The 26046-nt window shown below is 34.4% G+C and overlaps 1 protein-coding gene across 5 annotated transcripts; it reads left to right on the top strand.

Moving 5' to 3' along the window:
- The first annotated feature begins 6678 nt into the window (after positions 1 to 6678).
- Positions 6679 to 19915, top strand: LOC110027797 (receptor-like serine/threonine-protein kinase ALE2). Of its 5 annotated transcripts, none has more exons than XM_020729364.1 (16): positions 6679 to 6912; positions 7022 to 7149; positions 13578 to 13700; positions 13859 to 14014; positions 14091 to 14213; positions 14304 to 14390; positions 14651 to 14731; positions 14809 to 15015; positions 15089 to 15391; positions 15466 to 15567; positions 15661 to 15765; positions 16209 to 16580; positions 16904 to 17194; positions 18003 to 18398; positions 18481 to 18724; positions 18802 to 19915. In XM_020729364.1, the coding sequence occupies exons 2-16, from the start codon at positions 7071 to 7073 to the stop codon at positions 19451 to 19453; spliced, it is 3321 nt and encodes a 1106-aa protein (XP_020585023.1). In that variant the 5' UTR covers positions 6679 to 6912; positions 7022 to 7070; the 3' UTR covers positions 19454 to 19915. The 5 variants fall into 5 exon arrangements, with proteins under 5 accessions (XP_020585023.1, XP_020585024.1, XP_020585025.1 ...); XM_020729365.1 differs by having other exon boundaries at positions 6679 to 6915; XM_020729366.1 differs by having other exon boundaries at positions 6679 to 7149; positions 14672 to 14731.
- The last annotated feature ends 6131 nt before the right edge of the window (positions 19916 to 26046 follow it).

Raw genomic sequence — 26046 nt, 5'->3', positions numbered from 1 at the left:
ACTACTCATCAAGTATATATATATATATATATATATATATATATATAGAAGTATTTGTACGGTGTGAAGACAAATTTCATATCACGTGTTAATTTTCAGAACATTTCAGGAAATTGAGTTGGAATATACCAAGCCAAAATTTGTACATGTTTATAAATATCAAATATTAGGTGTTGTACATGCAAATCCAAAAAACTGTATGGTATCTATGTAAATTTGTTATTATGTGGAGCTTAATTGTGTCAATTAATTGTCAACTCAGAGCCTTCAATTTTACCGATCAAGTTTGGCATTAAGCATTTTTTTTTCGTACATTAGTGACTTAGAGCTGTACCAGCACTGCGACAATATCAATGTCGCAGAGCTATTACTGAATAAAATTTTGTGTAGAAACCTGAGAGTATGGTGTCATAGTGTCGCAACGATATGACACAGAAGCAAGTTTTAAACAACTACTTTTGTGATTTTTCGTATGATTTCGAATTCTTTCGTGCTAAGTATTGAGTTCAAATTTTCGAGAGTGTCAAAAGCCTTGAGAGACTAGAGTGTGATGTCATTTGTAGAATTCTTTTTATTTTCTTCATTGTGAATTTTTTTTTGTTATGATGTGGCTTCGTATTTGTTTCTCGCTCTCGGGTTTATCGATGTTAAATATGGTGTTTTATGTGTTTTCTTATTTCGTAAGTTTTTGTTTAAACTCTTGCTTCGGATATCTGGAATGGTTTATGTAATTTACATCCTCGAACAAAATTTCCCAATATTTTTTGTTAGCGTCAATCAATACATAACTAAACACATTACATGACTAAAGTTTAGGTAAGAAAACTTAAGGTCTATTTGGGCAGTGGCAATTTATTAATGAGCTGCTGAAAAATAATTTGTTGTTTAAAAAGTTGCGGTGGCTATTACATTTTTTTTTTTTTTTTTAAAAAATCAACAGCTAGAAAGCTGCCACCGCACCTAGTCAGGAATGATGTGAAAACGATGATTTCAACGGTTTGAAAATGCAACTTTTTGAAAAAGTTATCAAAACACAGTTTACCCAAATGATCATAGGTGCGCTTTCAAAATGCACTACACCAAATAACCTGCCCCAAACGGGACCTCCTTAACCACATTAAACTTGATTAATATAAGATTTTGATAAATCATGAAGAAGAACATTGTGAGCGCTTCAAATTTAAAAATGGAATTCAAATGCAAACCTTTTTTTTATTTTAATTAAGTATTAAAACTAAAAAGCTATGAATTATTTGATTAAATTCAGTTTAAATCATTTTCATGTTCTCATTTCAATTTGATTTGATTTAACTTAGCTGTCACACATGAATACATTAATAAGTTGAGCAATTTGGATTTTAGTGCTCTCGGTTAGAAGACAAATAATTAATTATTACATCCTGGCAAAATTTAACATATCTGAACCAAACATTTTTGTATTGACTCGCCATACATTTTTGCATGGTTTGATTATGATTATTTGCCATGTAATTTTGCATCTTTTTGTCTTTTTTTTAGTTTAATTGCTTGTAAGTTTGTTTGGTTCAATAGTTTTATTTATACTAATAAGAAATATGTTTCATCAAATTTTGATTAAAGTATACTCTAGAAAATTAAAAAAATAAAAATAGTAAGAGATCACTATTTTTAATATGTACTTTGAGCTATATATTATGTTTAGGAGCATATAGAAATATTTTCATGAAATATATTTAGGGTTCATTTGGACTAATTACATCAATTTGCAAAAATACTTATGATAATTTTAAAAAATTAATTGATATACGGATGTATGCCCAAATACTACCATATAATTAAGCTAAGCTTTTTCAAAGGCATACTGAGGGTCAATTGGCCTTACGTACTTCAAAGACACATATCTAATGATCATGTCCTTCTTGAGCTAAGCCTATCTATTGAAGTGATAGAATTAAACCCACTTACCGAAATGATCGAGCTAAGCCCTCCAGTTAAAGTGGTCGAACTAAACCCACTTGTCGAACTGGTCAAGCTAGTCCAAGACAAACGAGCCGCTAGAGAAAGAAACATCATTATCTCATAGCACATACATCAATCCTCATTTATGTCACCGCCTGTCACCCGTATTGCGATCTATTCACCAAGACACCGCATACAAGAGCAATACTGTACATAATATAATTTTATATTTCTTTATTTTTTCATGCATAAAATAGAGATAAAAATGAGCTTTCAAGAGGAGTGGAAGATCTATAAAGAAAAGCCTCGTCTTATGATTTCTTCATCTTCATTTTACTACATTTATTTTAAAATAAGCACATAACTAAAAACTTGACTTGAGTGCTAATCATGCACATCAACCAATGCATTGAAATAATATGCAAAATTAGTCAACTAAAGATACCTATATGATTAGTTTAAAAATAAATAAAAATATAATACAAACCAAAAAAATCATAAAAAAAAGAATAAAATGCACCTTCTACAAATTTATTTTAACTTAACGGGCATGATTTGCGTTTTCATATCTCTTATTTCAAAGTGATTAACCTAAGAATAATACATAATGAAAGTAGATTATAAGTTGTAATTATTCTTAATACATAATTGTTGTGGTATATATGTGAAAAAAAGAAAAACGATCGGCGGAACACACATATTTACGTGGTTCGACAAATTGTCTACGTCCACAGAGTTGTAGAGAATTTTACTATTTGAGAAATTTACACCAATCGATCGTTTCGACTTACAAGAGGGATCTCTCACATCCTTGCTCTCTCTTCTTCTCTCTCTACACCGAGATACGCCAAAGAAGATAAACTTACAAGAGAAATAAACTTAATTTCTCTTCTGCCACAAGCCACCAGAAAGAAGCTAAGGGAGAACGATCTTCTTATTCTTCTTTCTTCTACCTTCTGCCGCAAGAAACTACTCCTTACACTTCTCTTCCTCTGTCCTGAGGAAGCCAGAAGAAAAACACAAAAAAGGGACGTGCCAAAATTTAAATATGAAGGAGAGCCTTGTGATGCCTCGCTATACCTTTCTTCCTCTTATGTTACCTCTGTAACTTACACCAACAGTTTTTTTCCCAAAGTTAGGAGGCTCCGATTCACAAATTTAAAGGTGTGAAGCATCGCTTCGCTTCACGGGCGGAGCAGGAGCGAGCGCCGATTCGTGAAAACAAAAGGAGAGGCGAGAACAGTGGAGGCGGGAGCAGGCTGGGGTCACAACATTTCGCGATCAGGAGCGAAAGAGGTAATTAGGGTCGCGACGGGAGCGGGAGCGGGATGATGGACCGGGCTCCAAACTCAACAAATCTCCCACTTGAAGACCAGTACACAGGAAACAACATCTTCTTCCTCAAACTGATATCCTCCACTGATGGTGTCGCCCTTTTCTCCAAACATGAATCCTCTATCTTTGCAACTTAATTCTCTTGTTTTCACACCAGAAGACTAACTAAAATGTGCACAACTTCAGTCTCTCAAGAGTAACACTCTTAGTCAACATATCAGTAGCGTCCACATAACCTTGCACCTCCAAGCTATTTCCTAGGTTACTCTTGTCTCTGCTTACAACTCTCACTAACCTGCTTACAACTCTCACTGCATGGGCAATATCCTGTCTCTGCTGAAAGCCTTTTTCGGCAAGTCTAGCCTTGTACCTCTTATTGCCATCAAGCTCAGTCTTCACCCGGTACATCCACTTCTTGTGAATGCCTTCTTCCCTGGTGGAAGTTTTGCCAGCTCCCACTTGCTCAAACTTTCATCTTGCAAGATTTTTTAATAGCTTTATGGTTTTCCACCATCTGTCTGTGGAACAATAAGAATAGGTGCCCCAGACCCACTCTCCTCTTCACTTCCATCATTAACAAAACTATGAACTACCAGCAATAATGCATCTTGTACTTCTTCGGATAGTACATTTGCGCTATTATTCTCCATCTTCTTAGGATTCCAACAGTTCATTTTTATGGGGCCAACATTGCCACAATTCCAACCGATTGCATGCTAACCAGAATTTAATTTTGATCTTCTTCTATTGGAGTTCCTATCCTGTCATCTCCCTTTGAAATCAACATTCAATGTCGAACTTGTACTTGATATCTCGCAAGAATTTTTCTTGTACACCTTCTCAGCCAAAATCAAATCACGAATATCATCATATTTTAGTTTAGATTTACCTCCAGAATTGATAACTGTCATCCTCATGACTTTCCAACTATTAGACAACAATGCCAACAATATCAACACACGCATCTCTTCATCAAAATCAATTTTAACAGACGATAATTAATTTGTGATAATATTAAAACCATTCAGGTGTTGAGCAACATAAACACTTTCCGCTATTTTTAAATTGAATAACTTTTTCATCAAGTACACCTTATTATTCGCCGATGACTTTTCATTCATATCTGACAGGCCTGCCATGAGATATGCAGTCGTTCTTTCCTTGACGACATTGTGTGCAACGTACCTTGATAGAGTCAATCGAATAACCCCCATAAATTGTCGATCCAACAAATTCAATTCAGCCTCATCCATCCTTTCAGGTATTTTCCCCAATAACGGAAGATGAAATTTCTTCACATAGAGGTAATCCTCTATCTGCATTCTTCAGTCCAAAATCTATGACATCAAATTTCTCGATCCCTTAAACCTTCACTTCATCTGCAGTCATCGTCTTTCGTCAGGTTCGAAACTACGGGTTCTGATACCAGTTGTTGTGGTATATATGTGAAAATAGAAGAACGATCGATGAGAAAAGCAAAAAATAGAACGAGAAAATTCACACCAGAAAACAGTAATACAGTGGAACATACAGATTTACGTGGTTCGACAAATTGTCTACGTTTACGGAGTTGCAGAGGTGGAGGATTTATGTTTGAAGAAAATGATGACACCGTCAGTGGATGATATCAGTTTGAGGAAGGAGACGTTACTGCCTGTGTATTGATCTCCAAGTAAGAGGTTTGTTGAGTTTGGAGCCCGGTTCGTTTTCTTACTCCCGCTCCCGTCGCGACCCCAAGTCCCGCTTTCGCTCTTGATTGTGAAACGTCGCGACCCCAGTCTGCTCTCGCCTCATTCGTTCTCCTTTTGTTTTACCGAAGTTGGGAGACCCTGATTCATGAATTTAAAGGTGTGAAGCATCGCTTTGCTTCACAGCGAACACCGATTTGCGAAAACAAAAGGAGAGGCAGGAATAGTGGAGGCGGGAGCAGACTGGGGTCGTGACGTTTGGCAATCAGGAGCGAAAGCGAAACTTGGGGTCGCGACGGGAGCGGGAGCGGGAAGAGGGGGACCAATCACAATAGTGTGAATGCTTCATTATGGTTATTCTATAGCTTTGTCCCCACTTATACATAGTGCTTACACCTTTCCTTTTCTTTCTTGAGTGTGAAGCCAATTTGAGCCTTGGTAGGTAGTAGTTGGGATCATATTTAAACCTTTAAACTGCAATTAGTACTCTTTAATTACCATTATGAAGTAAAATTAATTTATTTCTTTATTAAATTATAACAACAATGGAGATATCTGATAACAAATAATACTCAATTCTCTATAATGTTTTTTTGATCATATATTATAGTGTGTTATGTGTTGTTGAGATACCATGAATGACATAAATGAACAATTATAATGCACGAATATTCCTAATTTACAAGGAGCTGTTCAGTGTCAGATATGTATCATGCACAGACACGACTCCGACACGTGTTGTATATGACATAAAATTCAGATTCAAATAATATTTAACAATAAGGGGACACACATACTCTAAATTAATGAATTAAAATTTTCTAAAAAATATCTACTAAGGTTAAAATTTTAAAAAAAATTCTTCCACTTTTAAAAACTTAAAAAGTGGCAATTATATGTGATATGAAAGATTTTGGTGACTTAAATGTAAAAATCAAAACTTTAGTATTAGATTTATAAATATATAAGAATTCGGTGCTAGGGAAGGTGGTGATGATTTTATTCTTTAATGAATAATTGATTAAGATAACTTAACTCTTGATATAATATAATATAATATAATATAATATATACTTATTTTTTTGTATATCATAAACTAAACATTTGTTTATGGGCATCTTAAATTTTGAAAGTTAATATTATTAAATTTCTTATTTTCTCTTTTATATTAATCGTAATATGTTATTTAATAATAATAATAATAATAATAATAATAATCTTTATTATAATTTTGTGTCCTCTGTGTGTGAGCAACATAGACTAGAAAAAAGGATTAAATATTATATTTTAAAGATATTTTGGTTTCAATCTGTGGTAGCTTTGTAATGAAACTAAGTAATAATAGACACAATTCTTATGAATTTTACCCATCTTGAATCTAAAGTTTAATATTTACAATTATAATACCTTTTAAAATGTTAACTCTACATAAATACGAAGGTTTAGATATCACATATTTAAATATACCAGAATTATGTGGTATGCATGTAAATGCCCCTGCAAAAAATGCAGGCTACATTTAATGCCCAAAGGATGTCAACACCATATCGTTTTGGTCATCACATTGGTCTTTAAAGTTAAAAAAAAAAAAAATGTCCTTGTGAATAATAAGCGGTGTAATAACTCATTAATTTATGCAAAAAAAAAAAAAAAAAATCTTGAAGTTGTAATTTTGGAATTATTAAAAGATTTAGGAAAGGGGCAGCTCTCCTTCCACTCGAAGAACTACTAAAGCAGCCTAATCCTCTCTTCTACACCAATTCCCTCTCCCTCTCCGACACTTGCGTTCTGTTAAGGAGCGCCTTCGCATATTCTTCGCAATCACGAAAGCAAAAAACGTAACTTCTAATCGCAAATTTGGAGCGGTTTCTGCTCACTGATTGCAGTGCGAAAGCAGCCACCTTTTTCACCTTTTCCTTTTTGCGCCTCTTATCTTCCTCTCCGTCTCATGGTGGTATCCGATGAAAGCTCCCGTTTTGCTGACATTAGTTTGCTTGTTTTCTTCTCTTGTGGCATCTTATGGTGTCTGTTCTTGCTGAATGCGCTTGCTTTGTGCGCAGTCCGTTTATCCGAAGCTTGCTTGGTTGAGAGGGTTTTGTGAATCGTTTGATGGAGTGGGGAGAAAAGGAACTTGTTCGATGTGGGTTTTACTGTTTGGTTTCGGTTTTGTGGATTTGCAGGATTGGAGGTGAGTAATTTATGTAAAAGTGTACCTTTTGATGTTTTTCTGTCTTCTTCTTCTTCTTCTTGTTGTAGTTGTAGCAGTACTGGTTTCATCTTGTGATCTGTAGGCTAAGTATGTTTTCTTTTGACTGCAGCAACAGTTGTTCTCTCCGTTACTGTTTTAGTTTTGCATTACAGCCTGGTTCTTCTTTTACTTGCGTTTTTCTTTTCATTACAGATGTTTTTTTTTTTTTAATTTTCTGGTCACGGTTTCTTCCGGTTTCTTCATCTATTTTGACTATTACCATCTCTTCCATGAATTTTGGTTGGTTCTGCTGAAGTTAATTATATGTAATGTGTCACATAATATATTCTTAAGAGATGTCTCATTGATTATTAACATCTGTTTCTTGCTTGCAGAGTGTACATGTTTTTGTTTTTTTGGTTTGCTGGTTTAGTTTGTCATGTATTTTTGCTGGCTTGGTCTTCTGCATTTATCCTCACTGCTACCTCTTACTTCACCAATAAATATTCCTATGTTTTAGTTACATCTTTGATGTATGTGGTGTGTATGCCATTGACTCTAATTAGTCTTTCTTGGAGATTCTGAGGCAATCCTCATGAAAACCAGAAAGCTTTAAATTTAAGATGTTGCCATGATTGCTTTATTTGTGTTGTAATGGAATACAATAATTGAATGCAGAATGCTCAGACAGGGAAGAAGATTAGTCAGATCTACTACTGAAGCAGCCATAAACCTGTGTATTTAGTATAAGGACATTCATCAACTCTTACTAACTCCATTACTTTCAAGCTCAGGAGGAAGAAGGTTAAAGAAATTTTCACATATAGCATTATCTCTCATCATGATAATGACATCCAAAGAGATGCTGGTTAAAACCCTAGCTGATACAACTCGTGAATTCTAAGAACTTACAGTTGTCATTAGGATAGAGTTCTAATGGAAAAATCTAAAATCCAACAAAATTCCATGAAATGGGTATGTTTTAGAAGTTCTCAAACTTGGCTTAGCAAACTTGCTTGGAGAGAAGCCCTTATATAAGTGCAAGAACTCTTCGTTGCTCGCTTTGCAAGAGGAAAATTTTTTATAGAGAACTAATGCAAAGTAGACAGCCCATGGAGAAAACAAGAAAGGGATTCCAATCTCAAGCATAATTCCTAGTATCTGTTAGGGAGTATGGAAACCATGAGGATCACAATTTGCCCTTGCATTAATGTTCATGTCCATTTTTTCATCCTAAAAGGTTAAGCTATATGTAAGGGAACCACTTGGTATTTCAACAATTATCTATTTCTTGATTATTTGATATGGAATTAACTCATTAATCTAAAGTGCTTTAAAAATCTCACTGAGAGCTCTTTATATTGGCCATAATTCACTCTCGAACTAAATCTTTTCAATGCCATCATGTATCATGCACCATAAGCTTACTTAAGCATGCTATGATGCAATGGAAATCACACACCCTTGAATTTTCTCAAACATGTTAGAAGGTGGCCAAGATGCATGGGAGCCAAGAAACCACTTTGTTAGGGAGTATGGAGCCAAAGGAAATTATAGTTGTTATTGATACATTAGTGGCAAAGCCCGTGTTTAATTCAAAAGCTTCAGCTTATATTTAAGGTTAAAAAACTTTGTATTTCAATGCCAATATATTTTTTAATTATCTGATGTTAGACTAGCCCATTGCTCTCATGTGCTTTAATGATATTCTACACATTTATCGAGGCAAGCCCATTGAGTTTAATTAGCATGACCTCCAATTGATTAAATGAGGAATTATTCTGGGTATTTAGATCTCATGTAATGCTTCTTCAGATCCATTGCAATGATTGTTTTACCAAACACCAAAATATTAAATCAAACATGATAATTCTCCCATTGAGTTGATATTGTGAAAAAAATTGAATTTCGGTTGCAGGCTGAGCATTCTAAGCTCTTTAAACTTGAAGGATTTAGCCTGACCTTAATGATCTCAGATGATGTCTATATTGAACAATAATGAGAGAATTCTAAAATACTTATGATTTATTTCAAGATTGATCCATCAATATTAAAAGCGCGCTTCCCATAAAATTTTCATTTTTAGTCATGCAAAGATGTATTTGATTGGCAGAATAAAAAAAATTAGGAAGACCAATCTCACTTGGGTAAACATAAGGGAAATTCTTAATTTCAAGTAGACACCATAATAAGAAATTATATGGGCAATTGATAATTTTACTAATTCTTAGGTATGGAACTTTTAGGTCACTAAGTACTTTAATATTTTTGAGTGCTTAGACTAACACTGTAGACAATGATTGTCAATGGGCGAATAAATATATTATTGGTCTTAAAATAAATAATAAAAATAAGGTTGAGAGTTGTTTATTTGTCTAGGCCTATGAATCAAATCACTCCTACCCAAATATCTATTGCTATGCCTAATCCCACCACTAGTGGCACATAGACTACTAGGAATCATATTGAGGGGAGTTCGAAGGATCAATATAAAGAAGTTTTATTTTACATAATATTATTCTATAAGCAGTGTGATCAAAACTTGTTACATATTAAGAGGATAAGATTTGCATAAGCAATATATATTTTCTTATCAACTAGCAATGTGGATGAGAAACAAGTTAATACTTTCTATGAATCTTTCCAAAATTAATGGATTTATGCAATAATTAGATTTGGTAAAATTAAACAGGTAATAACCTAAATTACTTATTCGAATCAGAAATTAGTTGCATCAAATTTTTTATAAATGCTTTATAAGATATATAATTAATTAACATACAAGAAAATCTTTCATTGAAATCACAGCAGACAAGAAAACTTGTCATAGTTTTCACTAATTTCAGTTTTGGAGTTACGGGGAAAAAACTTTACTCCAAAGTTATCCAACATTTGATGACATCGAACCGAATACGGCATTTGTGGAGCCTAGGGTAGAAGTAGAACGATGACTATTCTTCGAGAAGGTTGTAGCTTGGTAGAAAATTAAGAGAGAACGGCTATTCTTCGAGAGGGTTGTAGCTAGGTAGAAAATTAAGAGAGGGTGTTCACAAGTTTCAGTCGTAACAACTTAGTGGCTAGTGTTGGGAACAATTAGGGCTTGCGGCAAAACTTCCTTTTGCTGTTTATGGATGAACATGAAGGAGGAGGGAAGAAGGGAGAATATTTGATGCTCTAATGCTAGTTTTCTTAAATTGCGAACAAAGGCAATGATGAGTGGCATCTTTTCACATATGGATAAGTCGATGAAGTGGTTCATGCGTAGCTGTTTTGGCTTCAATTTAGAGCTTTTTTTGGTTCTTCGTTTATTTATTTATTTGTTTTAATGAATTGGTTAGGTCTATTATATTACCATAGTTCAACAAATTATACCAAAGGCTACAAACCTTATATCATATGTATGATTGGACATTATATGTTCAGTCCTATACTGTATATATGATCTTCTAGAGAGCCATTTTTTTGGAATGGCACCATGACATGCTTATATGTGCTTCAAATTGATCAATCAAATATACACGCTCACTTCCTTTCATTAGAAAATTATGCACACACTCAAACACATCATTCATATCAAATGTAAGCTGGGACACTACATTGGTATGCTAATTTACTAAGGCAATGGGTGTTACAACATCAATCTACTTTTTTTTTAAATAAAATTTGACTTGGACGAATTGAATTTTTAATACCAAATGCAAGAATAGTCTACCATATCCTCTTTAACATAAATTAAATTAGGATTACTATTAAACCAAATAAATTAACTTAAATCTAGTAAATACCTTTCTCGAAACACTTCTCGATTATCATCACCAACATATCTTCAAAGAGAGATTACAAATAAATTGAACCAATTAATGAAATTAACCAAGTGGTTAAGGAAATCAACTAATGAAAAATAAATACTTAAAATACAAAAAAGTTAACACTGGATGTAATGCTTTTAACAAGAATAAATACAAGATTTTCATCAAATCTGATTACCTTGGTCAAATTTTGCTTTGACTAATTTAGCATTTGATACTCATCGAATACATAGGCATAACTCAAGCTTGTTGTATGGTAGTCTAAGGAGTCATTACAGTTAGGTATGTCTTGCTTGTGATTAAGGTACCTCTGAAATCCACCATCAAGAAGAGATTCAATCTCATTATCTAGAATAGCCTTAGGGATAAGGTGCATAGAAGTATTTGGCAGAAGATTGAATGAAGACTCACAATGGGTGGGAAGAGAGCAAAATTCAAGGAATTGATAATAGATTTATGAAATAATGTAAAATAAAATAAATTAAAAATTAGATTTAAACCACAATATTGTGAAAATTTTAATTTATAGGCTTAGTTCCCATTTTTTGCATGGTTTTGAATGATCCCTCTTTCCTTACTTTCAATTTTCTAAAGGTTCTAGATGAAAGCCTTTTTGGATTTGAACGCATTTTGACTCATCCCCAGGCTAAAATTCCACAAGCCTCTTGTTCCCGACAGCATAACTCTTGTAATCTCATGATTTATAGTTAGTTTCTTATGAATTGTGTGCAAACTTCCATATGTTGTGCAAATGTGTGAAATTTTAATTGTATAGAGTTCTACAAGAACATTTGCTTTCTAAGTTGATCTTCTAAGACAATCTCAATTGTACATATCTTAGTAAGCCACTAACTAATGAATTGCATGTTATTGACCATATCAAATCCCACCCAGATGCATGTTCTTTAATCAGATGATATAACATATCTCCTAAGCTTCTATTAACAATTTCAATTTAACTATTAGTTTGTTGATGATAATCTATTAAAAATTTATATTTTGTTCCAATTTTTTTTTAAAATACTGAACTGTAAGTTTGCTCTTAAATCCTCCTAGATATTCCTCTATAATTTAGAAAGAAAATCCCCAATGATGATCATAAATAATAACCTTTTATATCGTATACTGTATGATAATCTCATGTATATATAATTGTGCCAACTTATCGACTGAATCCGTCAGCCTCATAAGAAGAAAATTTACTGAATTCGTAAGTTGATCAACACAACCAATACTATGTCATGCCATTGTCTAGATCATGAAATTTCCATAACAAAATCTAAATTAGTCTCCCACTTCCACTCAAGAATAGGCAAATGTTGCAATAATTACCAAGTCTTTGATGCTTTGCTTTCACTATTAACATAACAAAATAAACTCTATTAATTTAGGCCACCAAAACAAATGAGATTTGGAGTATTTAGAGCCGATTTCGTTAGTTGGGCCAGTTGGAAATTGTCAGGCTTTGGATAGACAATTGTTACCCTACTATTTCTTTCAATTTCATTATTTTTTTATAAAATTAGGGTATTTGATTTGGTTAAATTTCAAATAAACTTAGATCATAGAGATTTAAAAAGTTCTCAACTCGCAAGATTGACTCAGAATGTAGTTTCTTTTGATTGAATATACATTGGAAGTCTCTCTTTTATTTTTGTAAAAATATAGTCCATTTAAATTCTAACATATTTTTTGTCCCTTGTGCTTCAATATTGAGATACGATTGAACCTAATTATTTTGATGAAAAATGAATATATGATGTTATAATCCATTTTGAGAAATCACATAAATTTTTTGGCGACGTAAAAGAATAGCAGAGAATTGATTTCCATCGTCCGACCGTCCGTTTCCATCGTCGTTAACTTCAAGCTCCGGGCCGAGTCGTGACATATGATAACCTTCTTAGGTACAAGAAATATTAACATTATTTCAAAATCTAATCTACGTTGAAAAACATGCTCACATTATGGAATGTGGTGAGGTAATATCTCTCTTGATATGAGGTTTTATGGATTTAGTCACAGACTTGGTGCCTTATTATATTGATATAATTTCATTAAATAATTTATTGTAATATTATGAGGGCAAATATTTCTATTATAAAAACTGTTTTATCTCAATCTCATAAATTATTGTAGATTCCCTTCCTATTCTCTTTCCTTGCCCATCCACACAACCAATAAATTTTAGCTAGACCAATAAATTTCATTTTTGCAAATCTTATTTGATGGTATAATTTGTCTTTCAAACAAATTATCCATGTCTAGCAATCAAACAGTAAAAATTATTTGATCAATTTTGCCTTCATAGTTAGACACTTCAATTTTAAATTTGTGCATTACAACATACATATGCTAAAAGTCTGATGTGTGAAAATTTTGTGAACATCATTACTAAAGATCTTAAATTGTCTAGAAAAATGATTTCCATAACCATCAGTACCAAAATTCCATTTTTTTTTAAAATATTGCAAAAAATCACTACACCAGTGAATCAATATGTTACATTCATGCATTTATGATATTGTCTAGCAAAAATTGTGGCTCTTTCCTGAATAAACTTCAAATAACTGAATAACCACTTACTCTTATGAGCAACATGTCTGCTCTCTATTGCAGTATCGGCGGCCTCCCCTTCACCAGAAATATCTCCATATCTTTCTAACCCAATGATAAAGGGAGCTCCACATTCTGAAAAATCAAAAAGTATTTTTTCACCAAGTCCTCTGACTATTCCAATAGGTGATGTTGACAAGTTTGATGAACATAATTTCAAGACTCCAATATGTTTTGTTCTTGATGTATCAAAACCAAACATTAATTAACTTCACAGCATTTTAGGAGTAAAATTTTCGCTTACATTTCACAGTGTTTCACAGATTTTCGTTCTTATATTTCAGGTTCTGTTCCAAATACTCCAAGCATATTTCCAAAAAGTCCCGAAGCTGTTACTCCCGTTATTCAAGCCACAGCACCGTTTATACCCAGCTCTCCACCAGCTCCTTCTGCAGAGGAACATAAATTTCCTGGCTCAGTAACTCCACCTCATAATTCAGGTAAATAATATTTCATTGAAAAATCTAAGAAATCATTTCTTTTTATTACTAAAATTTGGATGCATTTTCTCTGAAGATCATGATATCTCTCCTTCAACTGTAAATCCTCCATCAACACAAGTTGGAAATGGAACTCCTATAGGCGAGACTCAGGGAAAACCTTCTACTGGTTCGCAATCAACATTGCCATATGCTGCAGGTACACAGCTGATAAACAGGTAACATGGGAATCAGTTGGCTCAAACGATGTTTCATACAACTGAGTTCTCATTACATTTCTCTTCACCAGCTCCTTCGCCGAGATTAGTTCCGCTCACCCCACCAGATGTTCTTCCAAATGTTCCAAGAATATCACCGCCAATGATCCGTCCGCCTGGTGCAATATGAATTTTGTTTTTTTTTGTTTTTTACTTTTTTTTTTTTCTGAAACTTTAGTTGTCCCCTGACTCTTCACAGTGATCATTTTAGTCCAGACTCTTTATATATGACTTAAAAATAGTTTTAACCTCCATTAAAAGATTCATGGGCTAAATTGGTACTTTTATAGACACTGAGACTAAATGAACACCTACAAAGAGTGAAGGGACCATTTTGACAATTTTCTCCTTTTCTTTTTTTTTTAATAATGTCCGACAGGGCCTATGATTTCTCCTGTAGCTGCACCTTCAATGGGAAATTCAAGCCATTTGTCTCCTACAAACAATTCCCAATTCAATGGTATTGTAATTATGCAACTTTTGGGAATAGATTGAAGAAAGTTGAAATACTAATTCCCTGAACAATATTTTGTTCAGGATCATCCCCACTTATCACACCTTTGCCTCATGATTCAAATATTACACATGCTCCTTCAGCCTCTCATCCTCATCCTTCTGAAGGAAGAATAACAAAGAGCCCTCAGCCTGCACCAGCTATTTCTGTTCCTGGGCATAAAAATGGGAAAATAGGAGTTACACCGACACCTGCTCCATTTTCTCTGCCTCCATCAATACCCTCCTCAGGTTGTACTGTAACAGAGTTTGAGATTTTAAAATGTTAATTATGTTTTCATTAACTTTTGTGCTACTTTTCTAGCACCCATGCATCAATTGTTGCCATTTCCAAGGAAAAAGGGAAAGCCCAATCCTCCAATCTATGTTGGGGGCCCTGCGACCTCTCCATCTCCTGTAAATTATCCTCCAATTGAAGTTCCAAAGGATGGGAGAAGGCATGGTACTCCTTCACCTAATGTTGAAGGCCCTGAGGTTAATCCTGCTCCTTCACAACCTCCAATATCGACACCAAATAATAAGGAAAGGCCTTCTGCTCCTTCACCTCATGTTGAAGGTCCTACTTTTCACCAAGCTCTTTCACATCCTCCCATAGAGGCTCCAACGAGTAAGAGAATTCAATCATAAATTTCCTGTAAATTTAAAAATGTGGGAAACTAAAATCTTATTTATTTATCACAGAACCTTACTTTCCTCCAGACCAGGCTCCAATTTCTTTCCCAAGTGGTGAAAAATCTTCTACTCCAGCACCTTCACCGGCTGCTCCACAAATGCATAACGGATGTAAGCTTACTGTTATTTCAAATTTAGTATTCAACTCCATGTTCTTTGTTGTGAATTTTGCCTTGTTACTAACCAAGACTGCGCCTTTAACAGCGCCGACTTATTATCCCGCACCTTCACCCCAGTATATCAGAGGAACCTCTCCATCACCATTGCCACAACCCATTCGGTCTTTACCCCCTCCACCACCTAATTTGAGTAAGCGACATTGATCTCATGTCTACATTTCATGCCGCATCACTCAATATTTCGTGCATGTTCTTCGGTGCTTTGATTTTAATGCTTGTGAAATCGATTGTTCAAACTATTGGCAATAAGAAGCTCTCCTTCCTATGCGAACCAGGAGGTGGTTGGTAGAGGCGCTCATCAATCCTAATTTTTTTCTAAACTCTTTCATATCATGTAATACACCCGTTAACTTATTTGCTTAATAACAGTTTAATATTAACTTTACTTTTAATTTAATAATAATATTTAAAATAGTTTTAAAATAATTTCAAGGAGATGAAAGCCTTAAACTTAAATACTCGTCATCCCTTAATTTTAATTTTCGCCACCCTCCTTAAATTTTGATTCCGCTACTGTCCCTATGTGCCTCGTGATGCATGTTTATTGCTGATTTTAGCTCTGATTCTGCGCAGATTGCGGCCCTATAATGTGCCAAGAACCATTTGCGAATCCCCTTCCAGGGTCACCTTGTATGTGCGTCTTGCCAATTAAAGTAGGACTTCGTCTTGGTGTTGCATTGTATACATTTTTCCCCTTGGTTTCCGAATTTGCTCAAGAAATTGCGGTGGGAATTTTGGTGAAACAAAGTCAAGTTCGCATCATGGGAGCGAATGTTGCTTCGGAGGACACCGAGAAGGCTGTTGTCCTCATTGATCTTGTTCCAATTGAAAAAAGCTTTGACAATACAACAGTGTTTCTAACCTATGAGAAATTCTGGCATAAACAGGTTGCCATACAGGCTTCATATTTTGGAGACTATGAAGTATTGTATGTTCTCTATCCAGGTTAGTGACTTTTTGTCTTTTTATCGGTTTTGTTTTTGCACTGAATTATGTTATGTAATTTATTTTTGACAATTTTGTTTTGTTATTTTTCAGCCTTGTTTTTATACTTAATGTTAGGAATGAATGTAAAAGAAAAAAAAAAAAGAAAAATTACAAGTAAATCACAGAAGACAAATAGTTTGTGTTGGAGATTGATTCCCCTAAATTCACGCCACATATATTTTACTATATTTCTCAGATTATAATTATAGAAGATGATTAATATGAGTAGCAAGGCGTTATTTAGCTAATTTTCTCAATTTTGATGTCAATAACATGCGCAGGCCTACCACCGTCACCGCCTACTGCACCGGCATATATTAACGTTGAAGGAGGAGCTTATGGTAGTGCAAACAATGCCAGGGGAATTCGACCTCTTGCTGTTGATGTGAGGAAGAAGAAGGGAAAACTGAAGCTGAGTGGAAGCCTGATAGCCATAATAGTTCTATCATCTATACTATCCTTGTTTTTAATTGTTGGAGCTGCGTTGTTTTTTTCACTAAGGCACAGGGAGAATTCAGATTTGCCTGCACCAAGTTCTCAATCTTTACAAACTCCTTTTGCAAAACTATCAGGTAAAATTTGTAGTAGATAGGTTTTCAAATGTTTTGCATTTAGCTTGTGCTTTCTAGCGTTGATGCATGAACCATAAAGGCCTAAAATTCTGTATGTAAAATTTTAATTTGGCTTTGCATTTGTACCCCCATTGTTTATTCCGTGTAAAGCTCCATTTGGGTTTATGACAATTATATGACATATTATTTAGCTATCCCTATGCAAGGCTCTATTTTATAATGCAACAACATTTAGTGCTTTGAAATGTTCTTTGATTGAGTAGGCCATAGAAATCTTCTTCCTTGAACATTCTCCAACTTAGTTTCTTTGAAATGTTTTTAGAAATAGGATGTTGTAAGCTACTTTCACTCTCTTAATAGAATTTGTTGATATAATACTGTTTTTAAGGGGGACGCACAAACATTTCTTTGCATTGTTTTTGCAATTTCCTCTAGGAGCACAAATTTTTTATTTAAAGTCTAAAAATTTACATAGATAGCATGCAGTTCTTATGCATTTACATATCAACACCCTCAAACTTTCATATTTTTATTTATAATACTTTAGTGTTACAATGACATCAAAATTCATGCATGAAAAATGTATACTTCATTTAAAAAAAGTAAAGTAATGTCACCATTTTTCATATAATGTTAAGGATTTGAATGTTATGAATATAAATGTCAAAATTTTTATGTTAGACGTGTAAATGCATAAGCATTATTTGGTATCATGTGTAGTCCCCCAAAGTTGGAAAAACAAGAACGATATTGTGACATGAGATTCAATGGCTGACTGTTTTGTCTTCTGAACATGAAAACAAAATAGCTGCTCGGGCCATACCTATAACCACTGGTAGCAGACAAAGTTCAGCACCAGCTTCCTTCACCTCCAGCATCGCAACGTACGCCGGATCAGCAAAAACCTTCAGTTTAGTTGAGATCGAGAAGACAACAAACAAGTTCGATGTTTCACGAATCATCGGAGAAGGCGGCTTTGGTCGCGTGTACAAAGGAACTCTCGATGATGGAAGGAGAGTTGCAGTAAAGGTTTTGAAGAGGGATGACCAGCAGGGAGAGCGGGAGTTCTTGGCCGAGATCGAGATGCTCGGCCGTTTACATCATCGGAATCTGGTCAAGTTGATCGGTATTTGCACGGAGGAAAACACTCGCTGCCTCGTCTACGAGCTTATACCTAATGGAAGCGTCGAATCACATCTACATGGCAAGAATTTGCATCCTTCACACATTCTGATTGATTTGGTGGAATTTTACTAGTAATTGTAGGTATGTTTCTGAAATTTCAGGTGTGGACAAGAATATTGCTCCGCTTGACTGGAATGCACGCATGAAGATCGCGCTCGGTGCAGCTCGAGGTTTAGCTTATCTTCACGAAGATTCAAGCCCTCGCGTCATCCATCGGGACTTCAAATCCAGCAACATCTTATTAGAGCACGATTATACCCCCAAAGTTTCTGATTTCGGCCTGGCTAGGGCTGCATTGGACGAACAAAACGAGCACATCTCAACAAGAGTCATGGGAACTTTTGGGTACAAAATACCTAGAATCCTTCTACCATTTGTCTTCATTAAGCTTTTTGACCTGAAATTTCATTTAATTTCTTCAGCTATGTGGCTCCCGAGTATGCAATGACGGGTCATCTTCTTGTCAAGAGCGACGTTTACAGCTACGGCGTTGTTCTGATCGAGCTTCTTACGGGGAGGAAGCCCGTCGACATGCTGCAACCTCCCGGTCAAGAAAATCTCGTCTCTTGGGCACGTCCTCTCCTGACAAAAACGGACGGATTGGAGAAAATCATCGATCCGACTCTCGGCACCAATTATCCCCGAGATAGCATTGCTAAGGTTGCAGCCATTGCGTCCATGTGCGTCGAGCCGGAGGTTTCTCACCGCCCGTTTATGGGTGAGGTGGTTCAGGCGTTGAAGCTGGTCTGCAACGAGAGCGATGAGTTCAGACATTCCGAAAGCTGCAGTAATGAAGGGTCATCTGCGAAGGACGCAGAGACCAGAATCAATGTAGGTTTGTGTGAAGAAGCCAAGAGAGGAATATCGCAATCTGATGTGTTGTATGCATCTGCGGGTTCTGTAGAGGATGGTTCGGGTCTGCTTCGCATGCGTTCCAGCTCGGGTTCGCTTTGGATGGGTAAGAGCAGGAACTTTTTGCAGAGAATCAGAGAGTTTGCATCAGGAACTGCGAGTGAGCATCGATTCACGCAGAGGTTTCGGAGCAGATCAGAGCATGGTGGAAGATGGCCATAGGAGTTGCTGTAGATTTTGATTCAAGTTGAGGTTTTGATGAACTGGAAAGGAGATTAGTTTGGAATAATACTGAGCTCTGCGAATGTGATTATTTGAATAGGATGATGAAGTTGCAGTTCATGGATCGCCATTTTCTTACATTGAAAGGAAAGAGAAGAACTGTACATTTGATTCTGGATTCGAAGTAAGGAAATTGTTTGATTTTGATTCAGTTTTGTTTACTTGATTATATTTATTTCTGCTGCACATCTTTAGGGAGGATTTGAATTCTCTGCATCAGTTGAACATTCTTTCTGATTATTAAAATAATAGAGGGAAGAATTACTGCTGGAGATTAGGGGTGAGCATTTTGGATGGGCATGTTTTCAAATTGATCAAATCAATTGTAACCGAACTGGATCAACAGAAGTTGTTCTTTTCAGTTTGGTTTAAACCTGTACTGGAGATGAGATGCATATAAGCTAGTGATATTAGTGTTTATATAATCTTATTTATACATAACCTCAAAGATAGCATTTTTGATATTCATTTGTTAATTTTTTCTCTACATTTTCAGTTTGCAACTTGAAAATTTTTCTTATAAGCCAAATTTCATTAATATTTGTGCATGCAGACAGCAAATAAATCTTGATTGAAAGACTTGGAAGATTAAAATATTCATTATAAACCAAATAAATTATTGCAATATAGGGGGTGTAAATGAGTCAAGCTGGCTTGAACTCAGACTTGTTAATGAGCTCGCGAGTCGAGCTTGTTGAGCTTTGAGTTCGAGCTCAAGGTTAAAATCGAGCTAGTATAATATATGTCCTTAAGCTCGAGCCTCGCCTGACTTGACTAGTGAACTCGGCGAGCCGCTCGAATAGAATAAGTCGTGATTTGGATGCTGGTCTCAGGGTTGTCAAAAAAGCTCGTTGTTTGCGAACAGTTCATGTTCGGTTCGTCAATGAGTTCATGTTCGATTCGTTTGATAAGTAAATGAGACGAACGTGAACAAATTTTTTTCATTGGGTTAGTTAAACGAACCAAACACGAACAGTGATGCGTTCGTTCGTGTTCGAATCGTTATAGTTCGAAATATAAAATAATTTAAAATAATTATATATATATATATATATTTTAAAAAAAATTAAATTTTATAAATTATAATATATAATAAATTAATAATAGTAATATACTAATATAATATATTAGTAATATACTAATATAGATATTATATATTTATATAATATAAGTTATATAATTAATATAATATATTATTTATATATATTAGTATTAGGGATGTCAAATTGACTCGTCGTTCATGAACAACTCGTGTTCGACTCGTTCGTTAAGAAATGAACACGTGCAATGACTTTACAAACAATTTTAAGCACGAGCTTATTTCAAACAAACTAAATTTCAAACGAACCAAACACGAACACAAGCTATGTTCGTTCGTGGTCGGTTCGTTTACACCCCTAGCTGGCCTGGTCATTAATGCAAAGACCGCAACCCTTAATATACTTACCAAGTCTTTTTATCTCTTGACGCCCTTACATTGTTTGATCTCTGGTTTTTCTCTACACCCCTCGATCCCTCATTCCCACATTCAAAGCCAAGAGCTTGAACCCCTTCCTTCCTCCTATGTGATTAGCGATTCTAGGGCATCCTCCTCTTCAGTTCAGAAGTCTAGTACTCCGAAGCCCTCTCTTCATTCGCCCCTACGCCAAAATTGTACGAGGGCTTCTACCCCTTCTTTATTTGCACGAAGCCGACAAAAGAGCGCAAGGGAACCCTTCCTTTTTGCAAGCCTTGTAAGTTGAAGCTATCCCTATCACCTTTTTGGCAAGTGGATGCTCTCAACTTCATTTTTGTTGATTTTTGAGTTATTAGTCTTACCAATGATTTATTAGGTTTGATTAAAATGCTTTTTTTTCTGAAATCTACATACAGACCACACAAATCTTATGTATTTATTTATCTAAACACCAAAAATTTCAGATTTACACCTATGAAATTTTCGTGTTATGAACGTATGCATGAAAAAATGTATTTTATTTATTATGTGATGTTAAAGAATTGAGTTTTGTGCATGTAAATAAGCAAGTTTAGCTGCTAAATAAATAAAAATTATGTGGTATGTATGTAAATGTCCTTAATTTTTTTTTAAATGCTGACTTATAAATTATCAAATATATGATTTGAAATTTATAATGTTGACGGAACAATTTTTCCCCATTCCATGGAATGAATCACTTTATTGTATTTTGATGAAAGTTTTTTTTTGCCTTATTTATAATGTTTTGGTAGATTTATATACATATCACTCAATTTTTATGTATTTACATATGTAGAACCTAAACTTTATGTTTTTACATATATGTCATCTTACCTTCGCATGAAAATGTGTATATCATGTTGTCAAAAAGTTAAAATAGTGGTATTTGATATAATTGTATCTAATAAAGTTTGGGTGTTAGGTATATTTGGGTGGTTTGTATGTAATGTTATTTATATGAATACTTTCTTTGATGTTATGATAAAATTTTTGTGAGAAAAAAATTACATTAAATTTTTTTTTTTCAATCAATTACAATATAAATTTACAGCTCTTTCAAATTGTTTGATTTAGATCAAAATTAAAAATTCCAAGTCCAATCGAGCTTATAGAACGAGTCGAGCTCGAGCTTCCTAATTGCGCTCGAGTTTATGAGCTGAGCCGAGCTCGAGCTTAATATATTTCTCACGAGTCTAGCTCAAGCTCGCAATCTGAGCTCGAGCTCGAGTTCGAGCCAACCTTACAGTAAATGAGCTAAGCACATTTGACCCCGAATTCGAGCTCGACTTGGCTATATTGCTGGACCAGAGGATTAGAGATCTGGGAGCCATTATTGGCGCAAAATCTACACTAAAGAAATGATTTCATGATTACAAAGTGGAAGACAATCAACAAATAGGAACTATAGCAATGCAGAAGAAGAAGAGTAGATCACTGTGAGCAAAAGAAGGAAAATGTTATAAAAACTAAGCTGTTTAATCATCTAGTAAAGCTAGAAAGTTGAAGTGCAACATAATAGTTTCTTACTAGAAAAACTCTAGGGTTGGTAGAGCAAAGATCCTGTATCCCCCACCCTACCCAGGAGAAAATGTTAGGTCAGGGTTTTGGATACATCCGGAGTCCTATAGGAGAGCGATATGTATAGAGTGGACCAATCACAGTGTATTGTGATGGGTTCACTTTACACGTGGTGCCTCCTTATTGGACTCCGGATGATCCGAAATCCCGATCTAATATTTTCTCTTTCCCAGAGACATTCAACCATCCTAGCCACCATGTGATGACCTAATGAATAATTAGCATTAATGGCATCAAGAGATTAATTAATCCTCTATTAAGAGCAACCAACTTTCCTAAAGGCTTCATGAGGTGATCATTATTAAGGGCAATAATTTAGGGGTTTAACAAAACTATAAACGAAGAGCCAAATAAGAACTCTGATATCCATTGCATAGCTCTTGGTAAGATCTAAGGTAAACATTTTCTTAATATTTTGTCTATTTTGATACAATTTGAACATGATTTCAGTTTAGAGGGTGTGGGATAATAGAAAACCTTCTTCTTATATATAGTAGGATGAAATAATATGATTTTTTATAAAATTTTTTTGGTTACGGTAGATCTCGGGTTTTGATTAAAATTAAGATTATGATTAAGTAATTATATCCTAGAGTTAATTTATAAGGATACACTTGACTAAAGCTATATCTATTATGATTTACAAAAAAAAAAAAGGTTAAAGATTTAATTGAGGAGTTTATATAATAAACTAGCTCAATCCGTTACAAGAATATTTAAATTCTAAGGGTCCGTTTGGGACAGCAGTGCGGTGACGACGTGACAGATTTGCCCGTTTAGATAAACTGTGTTTTGACAGCTTTTTCAAAAAATTGCGGCTGAAATAAGTGTTTTCTCACCTATCATGACTAGGTGTAGTGACAGCTTTAAAGCTGAGGTCTTACTTTTTCACAAAAAAAAAAAAAAAAAAAGTGTAATAGCGTCGCAACTTTTTTGCAATATTAGATATTTTTCAGCAATTTCACAACTGCTATTTAATAAGTTGCAGCCACCCCCAAACACATCTTAAATTAAAAAATATTAGATGCATTTAACCTTAATTACTCATAATATTTTAAGTCGATATTCTATATGTGGATAATTAATCTTTTAGAAAGAAACTTTAGGTCCGTGTTGATGCAAGTTTTTTTGGAATGCATGGCTTAGTTATTCACAATAATAATGAATTTGCCTTACTATCGGTGGGTTAAGATTGCCTTTCGCTATTTAAGAATTTAAGTCTTAGTTAGAAGGCCGAAGCCCATTAATACTTTTATTCATTTTGAAAATGAAAATTTACATACGTATGTATATATATTTCACTCCTAAACTTTCATATTTATACACATAACACTTTCATGCTTTAAAAGGGTGCATTTAGCTTAGAAAAAATAGTAATAGTGTTTTCTTTGAGGTAATGCCAAAGATTTGATTGTTATGTATGTAAATATGAAAATTTTGGTGTGAGGTATGTAAATACATAAGAGTTGTGTGCTATGTAAATGACCCTTTTGAGAAACATGCCAACTTGGTTCAAAAGAATAGAAGTAATATATTAGATGTAGTAATTTAGAAAATAAGACTTGAAATCATAGACATAGGCAAGACTATTGATCCAATAAATATGGGTGTTAAAATGAAGGCCCATGCAATGTCTTCTTGGCGCACTTGATTTAATTTGAGAGAGTTAGAAGACATGATCAACAACAAGAATTATGCATCAACTAAGCTCTAATAAAAAGTGACACATTTTTGTCTAAAAAGATTGGTCATATTGTCATACACCATATCAAACTCATAGAACATGATAGCTTTATTTTCTCTATTGAGGAATAGAGGAGCAGATCAAGATAACTTCGATCTAGCATGTCCATATATTTCACATAAATCCAATATTGTATAATAAAAATACATTTGGTCGGATCTTTTGTAAATCAAGCTGCTCAGAGTGGAGCATACATCACTAGATAGAACTTTAAGAGAATGAACAAAAGGAATATGGAGGATGATCGAACAACAGTAGTCAACTTGCCAGAGACCGATTGAGCAGCCTGCCAAGGGTCAACCAACCTAGAGGCCGACCGACCCATAAATTGATTGAATCGAAGACCGCTCGGGTAGAGGCCGGCTGGGAAGAAGCCGACCTGCCATATATTCATCTATTGCTTGACATGAAACCGATTGATTGAGGGTCGACCGATTACAGAGATTCAGGAGTATAATCATCTCATTTCACAATAATCCCACATCTTAAAAATAGTGGGGCCATATAGTAAAATACATCTATCCGTCTCATCCCTCTCTGTACATTTCACTCTCCTTTTTTCCACTCCATTCATTGGGCATGATTCAGATTGAACAAATACAAATACTCTCTATTATTAAATTTAAAAATAATAATTTTTAATTTACATGATCATCGACCCCATAAATAATACAATCAATCAACCAAATTAATAAACTATAGAGTCAAATTGAATCATGATAACATCATACTGCCGATTCAAAGGATAAATAAACATAAAATTATTCCGCACTAATTAATATACTTAAACTTCGATTAATTAAGTCACTGACGTCCCTAACCATATGTTATCCACCAGCCATTTCTTTTTGGATAAAAATCATTCAAAATCTATTTAACAAAGCACTTAAAACTTGTTCAAACTCTATATATTGTAAAATATCTTCTCCTGCGGATAATTGCAATCTCTGGATCTGACGTGCGTCGATATGAGATCATTAGAATCTGTTTTAAGCACGTAAGAATTAAAGAAAAAGAAAAGGAAAAGACAAGCTTGAACGCAGTATTGTCTTATTATCTGAATTAATCCATAGTTTTACTGCCTTGTCTTCTTCGTGGCAACAAGCTTGCGTATATGTGCATGCACTTATTTTTCACATGCAGGCATTTGCACATGCATTAGTGGGCAAATGACTTTTGCTTAAAGTGAGGTAAATTTTTATTGGTTTTTACTATAGATCTTGATTACATGTGAATAAATAGAGTTGAGTTTATTATCTATTAAGCATAAAATATTCTACACAATATTTAAATTAAGACTTTTAAGAGATTATTTGAAGTTGGATTTTAGTAAGGCTGTACTCGAAACGAATATGTGAAGAGTTTGGGAACACTGGAAGGGTTTTGATTCGAGTCCAAAAGAGCTCGAATTAAGTGCTTGAACAGAAGCTGGAGATTTTATTATGTTGTTTGAGGGATTAAATGATCTTGGTATCTTACGTATGTTCTTATAGTCTAAACGAAAATCATATGAGAATAGTCTATTGAGCTTAAGATGACTCAATTTTGATGTCATCAAGATTCTTGAATGTCTAACAAATAATCTATGATTAAGAGAATTGACACAAGCTTTTTGATAATAATGTGTTTTGAGAAATTTTTCTAAAATTTTGTAATAATCATTCTAAGAAATTGTAAATACCACTCTCATATTAAAATTGGAGAGAACTAAAAACTAAAGATTTATACAGTTTT

The sequence above is a fragment of the Phalaenopsis equestris genome, unplaced genomic scaffold, assembly GCF_001263595.1.
Source record: "Phalaenopsis equestris unplaced genomic scaffold, ASM126359v1 Scaffold000450, whole genome shotgun sequence".
In the NCBI taxonomy this organism is placed as follows: Eukaryota; Viridiplantae; Streptophyta; class Magnoliopsida; order Asparagales; family Orchidaceae; genus Phalaenopsis; species Phalaenopsis equestris.
Note: the sequence above shows the minus strand (reverse complement) of the source record. Positions and strands in the feature narration are given on the sequence as shown.

What these genes read in the sequence shown, in the direction of transcription:
- LOC110027797 (XM_020729364.1), top strand. Translation starts at nt 7,071, where the DNA reads ATGGAGTGGGGAGAAAAGGAACTTGTTCGATGTGGGTTTTACTGTTTG. An exon ending in GTGGATTTGCAGGATTGGAG is followed by an intron (nt 7,150 to 13,577) that starts GTGAGTAATTTA and finishes TCTCTATTGCAG; the next exon opens with TATCGGCGGCCTCCCCTTCA. An exon ending in TCCTCTGACTATTCCAATAG is followed by an intron (nt 13,701 to 13,858) that starts GTGATGTTGACA and finishes CTTATATTTCAG; the next exon opens with GTTCTGTTCCAAATACTCCA.